General features: G+C 38.8%; 1 protein-coding gene across 1 annotated transcript in view; it reads left to right on the forward strand.

The window, feature by feature from the left end:
* CCDC175 (coiled-coil domain containing 175) overlaps positions 1 to 21206 on the forward strand; it is a gene marked incomplete at its 5' end in the record, with an annotated part of 29222 nt that continues 8016 nt past the window's right edge. Inside the window, 13 exons of the mRNA XM_080595738.1 lie at positions 1 to 130; positions 3974 to 4059; positions 5963 to 6074; positions 7720 to 7855; positions 8691 to 8919; positions 9796 to 9918; positions 11343 to 11452; positions 12593 to 12674; positions 13634 to 13770; positions 13901 to 14011; positions 16342 to 16413; positions 17429 to 17564; positions 18005 to 18136. Of these exons, the coding sequence (XP_080451864.1) occupies positions 1 to 130; positions 3974 to 4059; positions 5963 to 6074; positions 7720 to 7855; positions 8691 to 8919; positions 9796 to 9918; positions 11343 to 11452; positions 12593 to 12674; positions 13634 to 13770; positions 13901 to 14011; positions 16342 to 16413; positions 17429 to 17564; positions 18005 to 18136 (1596 nt within the window). The remainder of the gene's footprint in view (positions 131 to 3973; positions 4060 to 5962; positions 6075 to 7719; positions 7856 to 8690; positions 8920 to 9795; positions 9919 to 11342; positions 11453 to 12592; positions 12675 to 13633; positions 13771 to 13900; positions 14012 to 16341; positions 16414 to 17428; positions 17565 to 18004; positions 18137 to 21206) is intronic.

Genomic DNA, 21206 nt, shown 5'->3' on the forward strand with positions numbered 1-21206 from the left:
ATGTTGAGACCCGGCCCGGCTGCCATGTTGAGACCCGGCCTGGCTGCCATGTTGAGGCCTGGGCCAGGCCCTGTGGCGCTGTTGCCCTCTGAGGTGGCACCAGCTGCCCTCCACCGCCTGCAGAGCCTCGGTGAGCAAGTGCAAGGCCTGGGGGACTGCTGAGGCTCCTCCAGTCCACCGTGCCAGGACGTGGGTTCTGCCATATGGAAAGGAGGACTGGTCTCCCTGGGGACTGCGCCCCCCCAGCCCAGGATGGGCAGAAGCAGGGAAAGCCCCAGAACTGGCACGGCACTATGCCTACATTTTGTACTGTTGTGATAGGGGTTTAATAGCAGATTTTATTATTATTATTTGTATTATTATTTTTTGCTTCACTTTTGCCATTTTAAATATCCACCTAAGAAAATATGGCTAACGTTATCCCCATGGCTGCATTGGCCATGGACTGTCTTCCTGGTTACCTGCAGCCTGGTTTACTAGGGTTGGTACAGGAGATGGAAAATCTAAAGGAAAGAGACACTGCAAGTGTTTGGTGGAGACGAGCTTTGTGTAGGCTGTGTGTTTCTAAATGAGATGGCTGCCATGGTTATTAACGAATTTCCTTCTTGTCTTTTGGTTTTATTATCAAATATGTGGCCATCTGGTTCCTCTGTGGGACTCCCAAGACGTTTTGGCAAACACCTATGAGAAGATGTCTAGGGCTTTTCTTTAAGCCTATCTACTACATCGTATTTCTGGAAACACTGCTTAAAAAGAGTTTTCACTGACAGCTACAGTTTCTACCTGTAACACAAACCTCCCCACGGTGCTGATGTTGTGGAGCAGTGTTGAGAAAAGTCTTTGTTCAACCAGCAGTCTGGTGGCACGTTAAGAAAAAAAATGCGCTTTGCACAGTGGTCAGGCATGTCAATGCACTGTGGCAGGTGGTGCGAGACAGATGCTTGTGGTCCCCTCAGCTTCCAAAGTGAGAATGTGGCATAGTATCTGAAGGAAAAAAGAAATTTTAAATATGCTTAGAAAACAAATTCATTCTTTTCAGCTCTTGAGAGGTTAGAAACCCTTGAATTGTCTTGAATGTTATTTTTTCTTGGGCTGTATCAGACAAGAACCTGCTTGCGGAGCTGTTGGGCCGCCTTGGATGATAAATTTCACCTATAGAATCACATTTATCATGGTCCCTCTGGTAGGAAATACAGCTTGCTTTCAGGGTAGCTGGATGGATTACAGAGATGCAGAATTGGAACAATTCAGCAATCAGCAACTTGGTGCAAAGGTCTTCACAAAGAAGATGAAGAGATGACTAAGAACAGAATCAATTTGCTTTAGAAGGAAAGATTAATCATATTGCAAGAGAAGGATTGCTTCAAGTGTAAGCAAGGAAATTGTGCTAGGAGTAATAAAGTTTTCCAGATAAAAAGCACCAAATAAACTAACTAGCAGGAGATAGATTTCAAACACGTTTTATCTGGGTCCAGAGCACTCCTCTTTGAGAAGCAGGGGCAGACATATTAAGGCTGAGCAATCCCAAAGGATGGATTCCATGCTAGGGGACATTGCCTCTGGTTATCACTTCAAATTTTCCGATTTCAGAACATTCAAAACTTTCCATTGCTGTCAAGTCTGTTTCACTGTGATGGAAAGTTATTTTTGTCTATTAAAACTGGTTTCTTATAAATAGCCAGGATTGGGCACAGCCTGTGGTTACGGATGTATATCGCAAAAACTCACTTTTGGAAGCTTGAGCTGTCAGATGAGGGAACAAGGGCCTGAGCTTCCCCATTACTTCTGAGGTTTGTTTTAGGGCATTATCTCAACAGCTTAGTTTCAAAGGCTGTACAAATATTATGTTCCTAATAGAGCTTAAAACCTAGAGGTCAGAAAAAGCCATGCACAGATGAGATGAACGGCTTGGGGTGACATAAGCCATAGGAAGAGATCTAATTTGATGTGGAATACTCCACCAGTGAATGCCTGTGGTCACGGTACTTTGCCCTCCTTGCCACTGCCAGGCTGCACTCCATCACGTGCCCTAAGAAACCAGGGGTTTTGAGGAGGGATTTCAGGTGTGACAAAGCAGTGACACTGCTGTGTGGAGGGGATAAACTGTGACTGATGCTGTTTTGCAGTGAGAAGCTTGTGCTTGTGGCACTGAATGAGGGAGGTCGGGAGAGGGGCTGAAAATAGATAGCTGACATTTTTTGCATGTCACCTTGCTTGACACTTTTAAAAGGCTGAAAGGTTTGATGAAAAGAGTTTTGGAAGTGAAGTAGGTGTCATAAAAGGGTGAATGTGGGAGCAGCACGTAAGAAAAAAAATGGCAAGACCTCTCAGAAGGATTTTTTTTTTGATAGAAAAGCTGTATATGAGAAACTATACATCACTAATGTCGGTTTACGTTTGGTGTTTAGTTTTGGTTTAATAACTGGCATGGGAGGAAATTGAAAATATCTGAATGCTATATCTCATCATTTCTTTCTGAAGGAGGTGTTTCATCTAGGAAACGGGTTTTGAGGGAGCAAGTAAAAGAACAAAAGAGAAAATCAAATAAATAAAAAAAAAATCAAGAGGGGGTTTAGAAGAGAGATGACCTAAAGGATGAGGAAAAAACAAAAAACAACAACAACAAAAATGAACCAAAAACTTCACTAGCAAAACATAGATTTTAACATGGATTTTTTATTTTTGCACAATGTGCCCTAAATTATATTTCTGAAGAAAATAGCTAATAGCTGTGTTGATTTTCAGATGGTAAAAAGACTGTGGTTTCAGACTGCTGTCATTAGAAAGAATTGTCTAGAATTACTACTAAATGACAAAGCTGGGGCAAATTCTGCCCTTAAACAATCCACTCCACTGCTTGCTACACACATAGATTTGTTTTCTGACATCTCTCCTGCTGAGAGCCATAAGTTACAGAATCATCTGTTACAGATCATAAGTTACAGATCACCTACGCTGATAGGTGATCATCATCAGGCGTTGAAGATGGGCAGGTAAAGCAGGGGTAGTGGCTGCACATGGTCTTTGTTTACACTAATTCAGGATAAAGAGCCTAGTGAAATTAGACAGTTGCCAGTATACAACAAGTCAGTAAGTCAAACTAAAAACAGAGCTCTCTTCTCAGCAGGGTGACTGCCTTGTCTTCACTACAAATTCACGTATGCTTATATTAAGTATTCTCTCCGCACTCCCCTGCCCCCAAGAGGATTTAGTCTCTTTTACAAAATGAGGGTATAAAAAATGTTATGCCACTGTAACAGGTACAACTATCTTTTGGATAGAAACAAAAAATAGAAATAGAAATAGAAATCACAGAATGGTTGAGGTTGGAAGGAACCTCTGGAGATATCTGGTCCAACCTCCCTGCTCAAGGAGCTTCCCCTAGTGCACATTACCTGGGATTGTGTCCAGATGGCTTTTGAATATCTCCAGGGAAAAACAGCCTCTCTGGGCAATTGTTATTCTAGCTCAAACTAAATTAAATTTAATGACACAAAGAGTAGCTTCTGTAGTAACATAAACATCACTTCAGACTTTGATGAATCCAGATTAGTATTTTTGATTGGAAAGAGATATAATGAAGCCATGGCTACTTGGAAAAATTCAAAAGATAAGCTACACCTTACTTAAAGGGAATTTATTTTGATCCACAACTTTTACTGTAGTTTAATAGCCTCTGCAAACTTCTCTCAAATACTGTTTTAAAAGATTATTTCTGCAGAATTTAACTTACAACCATTTTATGACTGAAGAATTTATCAAGTCCCATGGACCTCGTATGCCACTTGTGCATTTGCCTTTTCTGTGCACGAGGAGGAAATATGAAAGACACTGACAACTTTAGAACATGGCAAAAGAGCTTTAGTAAATAATTTTAAAACAAATCCTTATTTCAGAATTATTTTCACAGAACTGTAAAGCAACACTTGAACCTTAAAAAACACATTTTTATGTTACTGTATTTTCAATTTAGAAAAACACGTGAAAAATGAAGACTATACATTCAGTGGGGAAATCGTGCAGCATCTTGAAGATACTATTACTGCTATTAAGAAATTGGTAAGAAAACATCATATTTAGTTTTAGATATATGGCAGATAAATAGCTTTTAACCATGAGATCAGTCTTTTACGGTTGTAATTTTATGAGTATTCTCTTATGTAAGTTATATTCTACCTTGCGAGAGAGAAGGGCAGTTTGGGGTGAAGTTGGTGGGTGCCCACATGCACTTTGCTGCCTGAGAAGTGTGGCTGTAATCGAACAAACCAACCTGAGTGGAGTAGACCACACAGCTCGTCCAAGCCTCAGCTCACCTGCTGGTGTTTTAATGTGGGACCAGTAGATGCCTTTTTTCACTAGGGGCTAGTGAAATTTGAGGCCTACCCAGACTTGTGTTGAAGTCAAAAGAGGAAGGGGTCTTATACTCAGCGGAGTAAATTAGGACTTGGGGTAGGAGTGTGTTCCAAGCTCTGTCCTGTCTTCATAGGTTGCTTTTGCTCAAGAGATGGAAGCTGTAGACCCCCAGGGGCTTGGTAGTAGCATCACAAAAATCACCTGAAGGCAGCTTGTATGGAGCCTTTTCATCCTAAGGGCCTTAATGCCATCTGTGCAAGGGAGAAAATGAATGCTTCTCTCTTGGGGATACTGGGTGCATACACCCACTGATGTCAGTGAATTCAGCAGATGGTACAGGGTCCAGCAAGGAGGTGGTTTGCCCGGTCCAAAGGGATTGTTTTGGAACAGCTAGCCTTTCTTTGAAACAACTGCATTGTATATGGTAGTAGTAGATCTTACAGCAATTATCAGCTAAGGGTGGCTGTTCATGGATAACTAACTTTTGCTGTAAGACCTCAGAGGTCATTAAAGCCAGAATAGCTTCAAGCAGGTTTTTTAACAAGTATCTCCATAACGTGTTTGTCTAGGTAGGTGTAAATCTTGTAAAAACTCTCCCTTCTCCTTCACTAGGCCTCTAAATCATCTATTTCAGACCAGCTCTGCATTAGTCTTATGAGTGTTTTACATAACATGCTGAAATCATAAAGCTGTTTTCCTTCTCACTGCTTCAGCTAATTGAGGATGTAATTCATACGAAATTAAAAACCTTCTACACATTTATTATATATCTCTAAATATTTCATCTTCCCAAGGAAGGGCTAGTAATTTATATGCATGCGTATAGAATTTGCTCTGCAGACAGCAAAATTCAACAGCATCTTTTCTTCCCACAGTGTCTTAGCTGGTGATTTTAACTGCTAGTAAAAATGAAGGAGAAAGATAGGTTTAGTTTTATGCATAAGCTGTGGTGCCCTTGGCAGCATCCATTTAAGAACTGATTTATTTTCCCAGACATTGGGGGGCTTTAACAATCCACCTACAATTCTCAGTCACACACCTTTGTGGGTCTTTTTTCAGTTGTTTGAGGGCTCCTCTGACCATTGGTGCGGTCTTCAGGTTTTCTCGCTCCACCTTCACCATAAGTGACCCTTCTCATACCAGCAACTATGAACCAGAAGATGACTTTTCTGGTGTTTCTGAAGGCCAGCTATAGTCTCTGTTCTTCAGTATAGCTTCAGGCCACATGGAAATAAGGCTCTTCTGTTGCTTTAATAACACCCTTCATTCACAATGGCAGAAGCTGACAGCTAAAACTTTCCCTGCCAGCACAGCTTTTGCAGCAGAGACGTGGGCAACAGCTTCCTGAAGACTCTTAACAGCCAAGCGTTTCTAGAGCTACATAGGTTTGGTCAGCTACCTGTGAAAGAAGTTACTTGTTATTTTGAAGCGTGAAAGAAAGGAGGAAAGAGAGCAAGTATGAGGAAGGGAAATAAAGTATCTAGGTGTGGAAAATATTCAGTATCAAATAGCTTAAAAACAAATATGAAAAAAAATGGTTTTGTAAGGAAGAAGTGCTTTTTCATCTGCTGTTGTATTAGTTCTCATTTGTGGGTTTGTTAATTGTCAGGAAGAAATTCGAAGGCACACCATTGAATGCCTAGAAGAAGAGACTATAAAAAACAGCAATCTTCGCTTCAGATTGCAGAATTTTCCAAGAGAGATTACTGCAGAGATGACAGGTAGTACTGACCCAACCAGCTGTGAGAAAGGAGAGAATTGAATTTTCTGTACGCTTAAACATGTTTGAAGTATTACTATAAAATGAATCTTACTGCTAAAGGTAAATTGCTTTCAGTAACTTCTTAATGAACAAAGATGGGTGTTGGTTGATGTGTGACACCGTAAGGGGTTGTTCTCTTACAAAACAGTGTAAATGAGAGACATCTCCACTGAAGACCATGCGTGAGCACTGGAGGAGTGACTGGGGAGCTGCAGCATTCAGTTCTGATCCCAGCTGTGCTACAGCCTTTCTCTGGTACTTGTGATAGAGCACTTGAGTGCTCTGTGCTGCGAGTTCCCTCCTGTGGGGTTAATAATGAGGTGACATTAATCATAATCATAATAGTGATCCCCCACTATTGGGTGGGGTTCATCTGGCCAAATGCTAATCAATTGGCTCATATGGTTGGTAACGAGAAAGAGGCACTTGGAGGCATGATTCATCTCATCCTAGAATAGATACTTAAAGCAAGTCAGAAGAATCCTGAACTTGAAGTGCCTCATTCTCTCCACTGGCTATGAAGGGATGCTAAAACAATAGCTCAGATGCAGGTGTCTAGAAGAAATAAAGGTTGAGTTCTGTTTATCTGTTCTTTTTCTCAGGTGTGGTTTCACTTTTAAGATGAATATGCCAAGGCATACTTTGCTACCTCTTTCTAACTGCAGTCCCAAGGGATAGTGGTCAAGTAGCTGATCTAGATGAATACTGGGATTTCTTCTTTTGGGGAGAAGCAAGGGAGTTGGGTTTGTGTATCTGGATAACCACAAGGCTGCATGGTTACAGGTGTGGGGGCTCATGGGGAGGGATGGCAACGAGGCGGGGGAACAGGACTTCTTTTAGTGTACTATGGAGTTATATCAGCTTTAGACTCATCGTGAAACAGCAGCCAGAGCTTTGGTATTTATTTTCCAGCTGCATTCTGTGTTTGTTGGTTAGTTTCTTACAGCAAGTTTCCTCCCTCCCCTTCTCTCTGCCTATAGCACCGGTTGCTATGCAGTCGGTTGTTTGGACTAGCTGCTGCCATTCTGCACCGAGTGTTTTTTGCGTGGGTGGATGTACACTAATGTGGCTGTTATCTCAGAAGCTGAAAAGATGCTGTAGTACAACGCCCATGCACAGAAGAGCTTTATCCGCAGCACCTCTTCATGCAGGCTCTTCAGTTTCACAAAGCAGTGGCTGAGGAGAAATGCTACTGAATTTCGAGCAAGGTGCTCCTGTTCCTTCTTCCTGGCTGCTAAAGCTGGTTGTGCAGGAGATATTTTTTTTTCAGTGAAGTAATTTTTATCAGCTCACCGTATGTCTAGGGAATTTTGTAGACATATAGTATGAAAAAGAACAATTGTTCTCTGAGAACACAGTAGATTTTTTCTTGTTGATAGATGCAGATGACTTAGGGAAAATGTGATAAGACTAAACTGCTGAAATAAAGTGTGTGATTTAGGGGATGTTATTGAGTGAGTGTCTTAGAATCACAGCTATCCCTTGCCAGGTGACGGTATCTATAGTAGTGAGCTAAAGATTATGAATCAGTCCCTTTATGCATTACCTCTGATACGCCTTTTAGTATCTAAGAGGCTTCTGTGTGTTTGCTATTTATTTTGTAGCTCTTGTTAATGCAGCACGTGAATCTAGTGCAGCTCAGATAAATCAGCTGCAGTCTGCATTGAAGAGCATTGCTTATGAAATTGAATTACTGGATGAGAAGCAAAGCCTTTGTGAAAGACAGAACGCTGCACTGTGGTATGTATTTATTTGAACAAGGAAAACCATACTGGCAAGATGATTAAGGCGAATTGAAATGTTATCAAAACATGGTGAGTAGTGCTTGTCCCTCACCCCTGCAGCTAGCCGCAAATGTTTCTAGGCAACTCTTCGCTGCAGCAGCAAGCCTGATTTTTAAGATCTTGTTTCTTGAACAGCAGAGCCTGCTTGCTGCTGCCTGCCCCCTGTGGCCCTGATAAGCTTGCTCAGAGAAAACTGGCTGCAGCTTTGCTTCTCACACTGGCAGGGAGAATTTTCTCTTTCAACAATTTATGTTAAGGAACAAGTACAAAGATTGTAATTTTCAGGTTTGAAAAAAAAAATGTGGAAGGAACTCTGAATCAGTAACTGTGATAGAGATCCCTCTTCCTCTTTGAGAGTTATCTGAAGAGGATACAGAGACTTGGGAGATAGTTGTTTTCTCCCTGCCAGATTTCATGTTACTGTCACCTTCTGGCATGCTGCTATAGAGCTGTTCAAAAATAAATCACAATGCGTTTTCTTAGGGGAAGTCTTCTTCATTCGCTTGGTGCTTGAAAACAGCCCTTCCATTTTTAATAAAACTCACGGAAAACAATCACATTGGAAAAAGTAAAACTGCATACCTATTACAATAAATAACTGAAAGCTGTTCCATTAGAATTAAAGGTCTTAGATGGTGCCAGTGGGTGCCAGCCCTTTATATAGACAGGGCTGTAGCTTGGACTGAGTTGCCAACATATGGATAGACAAGTATTATTTCAACAAACATTTGAACCAAATATCTGAATGAATAGTAGGAAGTATTATATGCATTTTATTTTATTTTTTTCAGTGAGGAGCAAGAGTACTTGCAGACACAGCATAAAAGAAGAGTAGACTTGCTGAATGAAAGGATGGCAACAAAAATTAACACAAATGTTCTGTTAATTGAGACTTACAATAAAACAAGGGAGACAGAAAGAGAAATAATCAGAGCAAAGGCAGCATTAGAGGAATTAAAAGAAAAAATAGCTCAAAAAATAAGTAAACTTGAGAAAGAGAATGAAGAATGTGATGGAAAGGTAAAGGTTTTGAAATGTATTTCACGGTTTTACAGATGGTTATATAGTGACAAAAATGAAATGCTGTTTGAAATTGTGCTGAATGTCGGGTTTAGCTTTCTCATACAGAGCTAACTTAGATCTCCATAGCAGCCAAACACAAAAATGACTCTTGTCATTGGGTGTGCACATGCACAAACTGACTGTTTTGACTTCTGCATACATGTGCTTGTGTATTTGTGCGTGAGGGGTGTATATGTACACGCAAAAATGTGCACATCAGAATCGAATGGTATAAGGAATTTGTTTCCTAGTAGCGCATCTCAGAATGTCGTGTCTGTACTGGTTGTTTTTACTGGGTGTGGGATAAATAATCATATGCTGGAATTTCACCCCTCCAGACACACTTCTTAAAATAAAGGTACCTATATTTACCAGCAAACTCTGTGATAAGTTTTCACTGTTTATTTATTTATTTTATTCTGCCCTACTTTCAGTTGCATATATTTGGTATCGTTTCTGAATGCTAACATAAAAATAGGTGAATAGATTAAAAGAAAACTTCCAAGTAGAAAATATTTTTCTGCAGAACGGAACTGTAGCTGTGTTCCTAGGATGGTATAATCTGTTTCCTACACTGAAATAAAATCACAAAAGCTTTTGAGAGAACAGATCCTAATTTGCATCTTTTATTAATTATTGTTTCTTTTTCTTAAATAATTTATTCATTAGGTACATAGCTGTGTTTGTTTGTTTGTTTGTTTTACAGAATTCTTTCTTCCACTGTAAATTTAGTGCTTGCTTAATTTTGGAAGGCTCCAGATGCTTTAATATTAAATTTTAAACAATGCATAGTTAATTGCTCAGGGTGAATTAATTGTATTATTTTTAATGTAGAACAGAGAAATGAAGAACATGCTTGATATTCAGGAGGCAAAAACTTCAGCAAAAAAGGATGAATTTCAAAACTTGAATATAAAATTAATGGACCTACAACATTTGATAAGTCTGAATTCAACAGTAAGTTAAATGCAAAATAGTTTTGGTTCATTGTTAGTGCAAAGATCAAAATTTAATTTCATAACTGGTCAAAGTGAGGGGAATTTAGAATAAAATGCAAACTACCTTTTAAGAAGAAAAATGAGCTTATATGGTATATAAGTGACTGGCATTATTGACTAATTACTCAGTTATAAGTCTCTGTTAAAAATAGAAGATCCATATAGAATGTTTTTACCAACAATGAAATAGTTTGCTGCTCCCTGTGCTGGTTGATTTATTCATCAGGACAGACTTATGGGGAATTTAAGAAAAAAAAAAAGAAGAGGGGAAGGGAGAGGGGAAGGGTTCAGTGAGAGGGTTACTTGACCCTCAAGTCAGCTATTTGGAGCTAGCTGAAAAAGAAAAGTGGCAGTTGAGATATTTGGTGGGCACAAATGTGAAAAAGAAAGGTAATTATTTATAGTAGTTCAAGGCCGACATCAGGGAAAGAAATTTAGAAAAGACTTTGCTCAACTGTTATGAAAGAATTTGCATTGGAAGGTGTTGTAGGAATTGGAATGAGCAAGGAGCTCGTGGTGACGGCTGCACAGAACTTCATATGAACGCGCTGACTAGAATAAGGCAGTCCACAGTGGTGGACGTGATAACTTTAAGGAGGCTCAAGATCTGGACAGTCAAAGTTAATAGTGCTAAAAGACAAATAAGCTTTCTTTGTCTGCCACTTATGTAATGTTGGCTTCCAGACCAATCCTGCCTACTTTGGAACCGCTTTTCCCTTTTCGGTGGGAGAACTTATCAGAGAAAAGTAAGGATAGATCAGTGTCCTTATCTTTCCTTTTATGATTTCTTGCAGTGTTAGCTCAAACTGTGTGCGTTCATTTTAACATCTGCTGAGTTACCTGAGCACTACTGATAGCAACCATACTACAAAACTTAATTTGTGTGATGAGATGATCCAAACTGAGACTAAAGCATCATTTTGTGCCCTAGCTTTGCCAGCTTCTGTTAGAAGCATTGCTGCCTTTCCAGTAACAGTCATTTCTGCCTATCACATTGGTGAAAATAACAGAATTGTGCGCTGAGGTGCCCTTAAATGACAGATTTCACAGGCTAATTTTTTTGAAGTTTCTTATCTTACCAACCTGCATTGATTTATTTTTTTTAACCCTTTAAGTGATTAAATGCAAAAAATGCAGCCTTAACCACTGTTTCCTCAACATTCTTGCTTTGCAGGCAGTAGAAATTTTGACTATGAATATGTCAGACTAGCTAGAAAATAGTAGAGGAGAATCACATTCAGATGTTAAGATTTATTTTTTTTTTTATTTTTTTTTAAAAGACCAGTGGTAGTAAAGGGATTCATTATCTGCTGTTTTGAAAATTATTTTATTTTGGTATAGTCTGTTTTTTTTTTGTTTTGTTTTCTTTTCTTTTCTTTATAGGCTATATGTAACGAGAGAATTCTCATAGCAAAACTGAAAAAAGAGAGTGAGCATTTGGAAGAGAAAATGGAATTTAAAAAGAGAGACATGCTGGGAGCCTTGGAAAAGAAGTAAGAATTATTAGATGATTTGATTTGATCTTTCTGCTCTACCTGCATCGGTGTTTTCACTGGAAAAGTTTGCCCCAGCCATGTTCTATAAAGCATCTGAATTATTTATCCTGTAAAATAGCTAACAAATCCAAGGTGTCTCTTGATAAATATATTTCTATTAGCTATATTTCTATATTAATTATTTCTATATTCTAAATATATTTCTAAATATATTTCTACCGTAAAGACTCAGAGGATGGCTGGGGTTAATCTGAATTAGCTATCAGGGAACAAATATTCACTAACAGTGTCTTTTGGACTAGAGCTGTGTTCAGTTACACAGTGTATGTGGTGGATGTGTCAGCTGTTGCTCTCTGCACATGCTACCATCTTCCTGTCAGCCGGAATACTTATTTGCTATGGCACAGAGACTATTTTTTCTGTATGTTCCCTGAGGTGCAAAGTGTAGCAAATGATGTGAATAAGCAAAATAATCTGAATGTCAGTCTATGGGCTTGTTTACTACACACGTGGAGCTCAGTGTGGAGATCCTCAATTTAGCGTTATCCAGGCTAGCTCCAGTGCTGCTTCTCCTCTCTTCCTCTGTATCAGATTCCTTTCTTGAAGCACTTCTTCAGGTAGACTCGTGCTTCTTGTGTGACTCCAGGTTTGTATAGTAGACAAAGGAAATGGGTATCACTTGTACTGACTGCATCCACTAAAACATACTTGCACAATGTGCATCAGAAGTAAGAATGTAAATCCATGCTCAAACTTTCCCTTTTTAACCTGTAGAATGTTGCTGGTAGAATTTATTTACCAGAAGGCCTGCCCGCTTGCTCTTTTGAGTACTTTTTCTATCAGTTTGTGTATAGAAAATATTGCCCACAAGCCTTCCTTGGCTTGTCTTTTAAGATCTAGCAATAGAGAGCCTAGTAGTTCTGTATGTACTTACCTTCTTTCCAGGTTTTGTTCTCACCAGATAGATTAGAGGGAAGTAATGAATAAGAATATCTGAATGGAATAGAGCTCAAATGCATGCAGACATTGATGTAACTTACATTCACGTGAGGGGCCAGAGAATAAGAATGTGTAATTTTTAATAATCTTGTGTTAATACCCCCCCCTAAATATGCCTATGTTGGCTTTGTTTAACAGAAATCAGCTTGATTCTGAATTATTGCTTTTACAATCAAAAATTGCACAAGAAAAAGAAGGTTTTGATAAGGAACTTGAGAAGGTAAGAGATCTTCATTCTGGCTCAGAGTTCTTACTAGGCTAGGTCTCAATAAAGCTTTCAATAACAGGCCTGTGCAAAGTGTGACATGAAATACTTCAGGTGCTTTGTTTTGGCCATACCTCTGTGTTTGATAGGTGCAAGGAGGTAGAAGAGGCACAAACATTTGCAGGACATGTAGCCTTCTGCTCCAGACTCTGGGGGTAGTGCCGGAGGTAGTGGTGAGATCTGCTTTTCAACCGAGACCATGGGCAGGTGTTGAGATACTTACGGGGACACTAAGAGGTGGGGTGAACTTGAAGGTATGGTCTTGTGAGCTGGGATGCAATGAAATATAGAGGCTTGTGAGATTAGGATGTTGATTTGGGAGCGAGTATATGCACAGTAAGAGAACGGGCAGGCAGATGTATGCAGGAGGATGGCGGTGAGATTTGCTTACAAGGATGAGGATGGTATCCTGATCTGGAAAGCTGCGTGAGGAGTTTTCATAGTGATTCTTGCTGATTTACTCCATGATTTCTTACATTGTTATTAATTTATACTGCCTGTGTGGAAAAGGCCACTAGTGGTGGCACTCCATCTGCCAGACCTGTGAGGGAAGGGCAGCTGCCTGAGACTATTGTTATGCAGACTACACACATCTTTCTGGGGATGGTTTCCAAGTTACGTTCACGAACTCTCCTCCAGATGTGCACACATCAGACAAGGTGTCAGTCCATTAAAAACTCAGCCCTACTGACATTAGGCAGCGCTAGGTGGGAGCCACATTCTCCCCATCCCATACACACCTCTCCTGCACTTTACTGCACTCCTACCAGCACAAGCCAGGACCCCAGTCACCTGCTTCCTACTTCCTTTCTCTCTTGTCTTCCTGCCCATTCTCCTTCAGCCATGCCCTGTGACTTCCCTCCACTTTGATATTGCATGCCCTTGTTCTATGATATGCATGTCCGTATTTCTAGGCTAAGGAGTATCTACAGAACGCTGAGTGCCTGAATAAAAAACTTAAATCGGAAAATAAAACTGCACGCCAGAAGTTTGAACAAGCACTGAAAGAAGAAAAACACTGGGCTAGAAAAAGGGACGAGATGGAGGCAAAGTAGGTTTCAACTGTCAGCTTTTGGATACAGATTTTTAAGTTTGTCATTTTATGACTAATGCTTTTCTTGCTACATTATGAGATCATGTTTCGGATGAAGAATCTAACATTTTTTGTTTTCTTCTGGTAGTTTGAAGAGATTATCCACTTTGTTGGATGAAAAGCTTGAATTTCTGGCAAATCTTGTGATGGAAAAAAAGAACCTAGAGATGGAAATTGAAAATCTTGAGGACAGCCTGCTGTATGTAATCTCTCAATATTGACAGTATTAAATTATCTCAGTGCCATTTACTCAGGAGCAAAGCTGGTGTGAGAGATTCAGAAATGTAACATTCAGTAGGGAAGCTAAATGGCTTTATGAACTATACAAGCAGACTGGTGTGAAACTTCATGCAGCTGCCAGTTATACTAATTCAATCTGTGGTTTCTAATCACCAGGTGAGGCATTATACAGATAACAATGAATACTGAAGCAGTGCAGAATGTAAAACTTCACAAACAATGGCTGTGACTGCAAACTCTATATGGTGGTACCAGGCCTTGATCCAAGCCACTACCATTTTATGGTGGTATCTGAGAAAATCTGCTTTTACTCAGAAAAATCTAAATAAACACAGATTTGCACCACGCACAAAAGTGCCCTGAAAAAGAAATCTTTGGGGGTGTGGTCAGAGCAGAACTGATTTCCTGTGCCCTATGCAGTGATGTATGGCTGAGAGCAGCATGGTCAAAGCACTGTCTCTTAGCCTGTAGCTGGTGGAAGAGATTTTGGACTTTGCTGCGATAGGTGATGGCATGCTGCATTGGATCCGGTTTGCCTATTTGCTAGAGAATCAGGACAGGAAGGCTGAATGTTATACTCTAATAATCAAATTCTCTCATGTAAGAAAGGTAAGGCTGGCAATGGGGAGAGCTTTTCTTTTTCCCTCCTCTGGAGAGTCATCCTTTGCAATATAAAGGGAAAAGGTTCAGCCAGTTAATGTCCCCCAAACATATCAGTGCCAAATGTTTGCATACACTCTGTATTTTGTGTGCCACCAGTTGTCCTGGTTCTGTGCAGCATTTCATAGTGTGGCACTACAGGGGCTGTGCTCCTGGGGTCTTTCTGTTCTCTCTCTAAATCCTCCTGAGGAATGTTTTTGTTAATATGGAGTTGTCCTACTTATGAATATAATTATAGATGAAATGTAAGAAAATAATTGCTCACCTCCCTTTTCATACTGAACACGAAAACATACAATACATTCATTCTGCTTTGTAGGAAAAGAAGTACATTTCTATTTTGATAGGAGCAGTGTCTTCATTTTTCCTAACAAAGGAGATATTGTTGCCATGTAAATGAGGAATACAAATAAGACCATGAGGTAGCCATACAGTGCTGAAGAGGATGAGAACTTGTAGTGGAGTGCAGTGAACTCTACGCTATATAAAACTAAATTAAAAATATACTGAGGTGAATAATCATCACATAGTATCTTGACACTATTTGGATATCTACAGTAACGATAGGAAAGGAAAGGGTTTTAAGAGTTTTCTCCCAGAGTCAATCAGCTCTTAATTTCAGACTTTTAAACTGGAATACATCAAACTATGCAAAATGTACCACAGCTCTGACCTCTTAGAAAAACTAATTGAAAAATCCCCTTTTCCCAGTCCCTGTCATACATTTTTAGGTTTTTATTTTATGTTTGTATATAGTAGACTTGTTATTTGACTCTTCACTGGCCTCATGAGAAACAGCATCTCAATATATCAAGTCCCAAATAATTTAATTTCAACATACAACACACAGACCTCCCAGTCAATTTTACAGGACCACCAAAGAATATTTGGGGCACATCTCACTACTGTTAAAATGTCTTGGAGTGCTGGTTTGATACTTGTAAGTTTTACGTTTGGAACAATAAGATCTTTGGAAGAAATCCCTATACAACTTCTTCGTAAATGCTTCTAGGGTTTGGAGCAGGTGCTTCCCACCACCTTTGTGTCTTGAAGGAGTGAGAATCACTGTTTTCACACTGCTGACCTTTTTTACTGTATTGAACTCCCTTGGAATGTATTGAATACATATAAAATTCATGCATTTTATTTTTTACCACACATAATACACTAAAAAATGCTCACTAAGAAATTAAAATAAATTGTTTTGCCCACCTGGATGAAAGTTCTACTTCTGAACATACTCTTTTTTTATTATTTACTACTAATACATTAGAAAAATTGTTCATTTCTGAAACTTCTGCTCTTGTGCTTTTGGATTTGTTTATTGTTTCTGACTTGAAAAAAGTCTCCTGGATTTGCCTCCTGGATTTGCCTTGGTTCCAAGACACTCTTAATTTTACGTTGATGTTTCTAACCAGAGAAACAATATGTAACACACACCTATGGTCGAACACTAGTATGTATGTATTTTTGAGATATGACCCACAGGTACTATCTCCAGCTTGTAAGTGTTGCAGGTTGGTTGGTGGGAAGGAAATTTTGAAAAACTCCACTAAAAATTTGAGATAAAGTGCTCTGCAAATGCTCAGCATTATTTCTGAAAGTTTCCCTTTTTTTTTTTTTCCCCAGAATATCAAAGGAGATGTATGCAAAGGAACTGGCATCTCTAGAGCAAGATTTGAAGACAGAAAATAAGATGAGGTACAACTAACTAGTAATTGGGCATTGTGTTCTTAAAAACATAGCAGCACATAAATGAATTACTACACCTTGTTACTGCTCTTATATCACTGATATAAACCCAAGGCCTCACTCTGTAAATATCCAGCGATATAATGGCAATAAAAACACATCTCCTCAAATATACCCATGGTTTCATTTGAATAGTATCGCTCTACTGCCAAGTGGTGATAACTACTGAACTTTGCTTATATGTGGCTCTTAATCATTATGTCATTAAATGTTCTACTTAATTTCATAATCTATTTGAGAGTTGCCAGCGTATGGGCACTTCTGAAAACTGTAAAACTGTTCATTGTTTATTTTAATTAAAGTGTAATTAATATTCATTGGTAGCTGAATTGAATATTACACCATACTTTTGTCACCAAAAAACAATCATGCTCAATCCAAAAAGCTGTTTTTGCTTTTCCCTTTACTCTCATTAAAATGTTACTCTAAAATCTTTCTCTTTTGATAGCCAAGAATATTTTTTTCATGACTTCTAGATTGCATTTTGATGTAGATAGTTGTTTCTGTATCAGTGTTGTCATTTTATCCTTCTCATAGTTTACAAACCCTAGGGATTTATGAACATGAAATCATGTTCTTTCCAGCCTTGCAACTTGCTAAGCAAAATTAGCCAAATTATATGGTCCAGACTTACATAAACTAATTTTAAGTACCTTACAGAAGCACTTAAGTGCGAGTAGTCACCTTAAGATTCCTCCTGTGTGTTCAGTGCAGACAATTTTAAATAGAAATTCAGAGGTGTTTTTTTGTTGTTTTATGTCTTTTTATGCATCTCTCCTAGATTCTGTCAGGATACCAGATTTCTTGCTGAACCACTTTGATCATAGTCCTGAAGTTACAGTAGATATGTTTGAGTTTTTCAATATCTTAAATTAGGCTCGCTATGCCTCTGATAATGCTAATGTCTCCCTTCAGTGTTTTTCACCCGGTTTCAACTTATTTCTGCTTATGTATCTGTCACTAGAGTAATGCTTCAGTGGAAGCTACTGTACTTAAAAAAGCAGAGAAAACTCTTTTTCTCAGAGGAGGAGAATATAAGCAGAAAAGCGAGTGAAAGGATAGAGGCTGTTAAAAAAAGGCATGCTGAACTACTTCTGAAGGTATGTTAAACAGCAGATATCATAACCCGTTACATTCAGTGTTGTAGTGAGTTCATGCTGTACATTCGGAGTAAACGGGTACCTAAGTAAGTAGCCTCTAAAGCTCATTGCAAGCTATTAAACATGATATCAGGTCTAATGATCTTCAATATCTAAAGACAGGTCTGGACATAGTGCTAGGCAACAGGCTTTAGGCAGCCCTGCATGAGCAGGGAGGTTGGACAAAATCACCACCAGAGGTCCCTTCCAACCTCAACCATTCTGTGATCTGACCTTAACTCCTGTTAATAACAATTCAAAAGCAATTATTTATCTCAGCAGATATTGTGCTTTAAATGCGGACTGCTGTCATTTTGTTCGGATTGCATATTTCCTAGTGGTCCAGGTAGACACTATGTATTTTAGAAATTACTCACCTTTGTTTTGTTTTCCGTTATGAGACTGAAGACCTTGAGAAAGAACTTATTCAGTCTGAAAACCGAATCAAAGCACTGAGAGAAGCAACAAATAAGAGGGAAAATGATTATAGGAATTATAATGAAGATTTCACTAACAAAATAAAATGTCTGGAGGTAAGCTTTGCTATTTTTATTTATTTAATTACCTTTAATTTTAATTTTATTTAATTACCTTTAATTTAATTACCTTGGAAAGATTTCTGGTGGATGAATTGGCAGTGTTTGATGTATCACGTTGGGGCATAGCTCCAATAGCTACACTCCAATGTGACCCATCTGTCAGTAACTGTTTCAAGACATTTCTTTATTTTTCTTTGTTTGTTGTTGTTGGGAATTTTTTTGATTGTTTATTTAATGCTCAAAAGCACTTACGATGAGACCCTCAGATTATTGAGACCCTGGAAGCAGCACACACCCATATGTATATATTCATGTACAATATAGGCACCAATCTCAACAGAACGCCATGCAGTGAATATTCTTCTCAGAAGGGTTGCCTCCCATTTTGAAATAAATATATGTGCAGGACTAATTCAGTCATGAGATGCATCCAATTTAGCTTTATTGTGAGCTGCCCAATGTGTAACTTGTTAATGTAGAATTTGTTCTGTCATTTTTGGGTAAACAGGCCAACATATGTAGAAATACGACAGCTTGGTTTTAGACATTGTTCAAATTCTACTCTGAATTATTGTTGTTGCAAATCTATTGGAGTGATTGGTGGTGTGCGATACATAACCTGAGGCTACTTACTGTTGGTCTTCTTTAAAACACTGATGAGCTTTCTTTCCCAAAGAAAGTAGGGCATGGAAATGCTGAATATGAACTATGCAGAGCTTTCAGAAATTTCAAGTGCTTCTCCGATCTTTGCTATGCAGCGTATGCTCTGTCCCCAGGGAAACTGTCTGACTCTTGGTCAACGGTGTGATTTGAAATAGGATGAATCTGATGCCAGGAGTGTAGGAAGTATCTATGTATCTTATGTGGGAAAGGTATATTTAGAGAAGGCCTTGGGGATCTTCGTTTTTCTGGTGGAGGGTTACGACTCCATATCATGCAAGACAGTTAGGGCCATGTTGTTACTGAAGCTTCCCTAAAAAACAGGCCTGAGACTGTCACTGATAAGTAAATAGTTGTGCCGGATTCATTCTCCCACTCTTTCTGGCAGTTGAACTATTCAGAATATACAAAGTCATTGCTAAATATACATTGACTCCCATTCTGTCTTTTCTTTAATATAATCTACACTAAAAGAGTTTTTCCTACATCTAATACAGTGCTGAGGAAAACATTATCAGAGGGTTGCCCTTTCCTTCCTGGCCTGGACAAAGCAGGTTTGGAGTAATTGTAACTTATTTTCATTCAATGATACGCTCTACCATTTTCTCCTTTTTTTTTTTTTTTAACTGTTTTTCTGCTGTGCTTTCATTTCCTACCATTTTGATGAAACAATTGTAGCTGCTTTGTTTTTTTTCCCTATTTTCCTTTTGGGGAATAAATTCCTTTATAAATGCTTTCAAGCATTTTCTTGCACTTGTAAAATGACTGTTTGACTGTTGTCTCATGGAGGCAGTCTGTGTAAGGGGAATAATTTCCTTTATAAGAGTAATGACAGATCCTATGCTGATTTATTCTGCTCTGTCAGGAGCATCACGGTGATGCATGGTGTCAAAGTACTCTGTAGAAATGAGGCTTAGATCACCTTCCTTTCTCTGCCTTTTTAATACGCTAAGGGTGCCATTTCCATTTCGTCTGTTCTCCTCCTTACTATTCATTTTTTTTGCATTCTTTTTATCCATCCTTCTGCTACAGTCCATTTAAAAAAACAAACAAACAAAAAACCAAACAAAAAAAAAAAACAGCAAAAATCACCACCACCACCAAAACTTATGAGCATATCCCAACATCAATACTTTGAGATTTTTCTGGTATTTCTACTCTTTGATCGCACAACTGGATATGATTTTCCTGACTTCAGAGTCTCACAGGGACCAAAAACATGTAGTGCAGCATTTGACATGAATGTCGTGTAAATAAACAAGTTCAGTGTCCCAATGTTACTTCACATCCTGGGCCCAATTTAATTTCTAGTATGGCTTTATTTCTCGTGTATCATCTTGTCTCTCTCTTAACATCGTTCTTCAAGTCCTTCTGTCTATATAGGATGTTCCTGTTCTCCCTTTCCGTGTTTATACCTATTGCAGCAAAAGAGAATAGATGTATTTTTCTACTGAAAAGTAACTTAACTCCTGACTTGCATTCCTTTTGCCCTAACCAAGATGAGATTCCACTATGCTGATGGCTGCCCATACCCAGAATTAGTCTTTTTGTTTTGCTTTAAAACCAAATGTCATTTAAAAAAAAAAAAAAAAAGCTAAGGAATGAGGCAGAAAAGGATTAAAATGTACACATTTTTAATGGTATTTAGGTGATGATCTGCTTAGTCTTTTAGACCTGATAGTCCTCCTTCCCCATACTGGTGTAACAGCGCAAAGATTTCCAGGCTGGTAAACCCTGTTGGAGGAGGATGTACACCTCAGATTCAGGAGCAGCAGCATTACGTTTGTCTTTAGCAAACATTAATATGAATAAAAAATAGGCTTATGGTTGTGCATGAAGCAACATGTAATATGTTAAGCTGCAGAATTAAATACTGCCAGGAAAGCACCTGTGAAATAAATGAAAGCACCCCATATTGATGATAAAATGAAAAAAAAAAAAAGTTGCATTTGTTTTGCTTCATTGATGGGTTAGCAGAATCAATTGCCTAGTATAACCAATGCCATTTAGTATAAATAATGCTAGTATCAGAAAGATAACACCGCAGGCTAGGATAGGGAAGGAACCAGTTAGCAACTGTACCGAGAGGACTCAGATGTCTTCAGATCATCCAAGTCTGACAAAATTCACTTTCAGGTAGTTAAGTTGCAGAAGCCATTTCAGAGCTGTTCATGATTTAACTGCACATCAAGAACAGGTGAAGCTCAAATTATCTTCAGTTCCCAGAATAGCCATGCTGGGTAACACACAAAGTTGATCCTACAAGGAGCCTGTCTTCTGCAGTGAACAATAGAGCTGCTTGGAAAAGTAATGTAAGAAGAGTCAAATATAGAACAGCCCTTCTTCTGTAGTATCTCTATGACAAATGAAGTGTCAGGAACTTCTTCGGATGGAGATGATGGTA

The sequence above is a fragment of the Anser brachyrhynchus genome, assembly GCF_964034855.1.
Source record: "Anser brachyrhynchus genome assembly, chromosome: 5".
Classification (NCBI taxonomy): Eukaryota; Metazoa; Chordata; class Aves; order Anseriformes; family Anatidae; genus Anser; species Anser brachyrhynchus.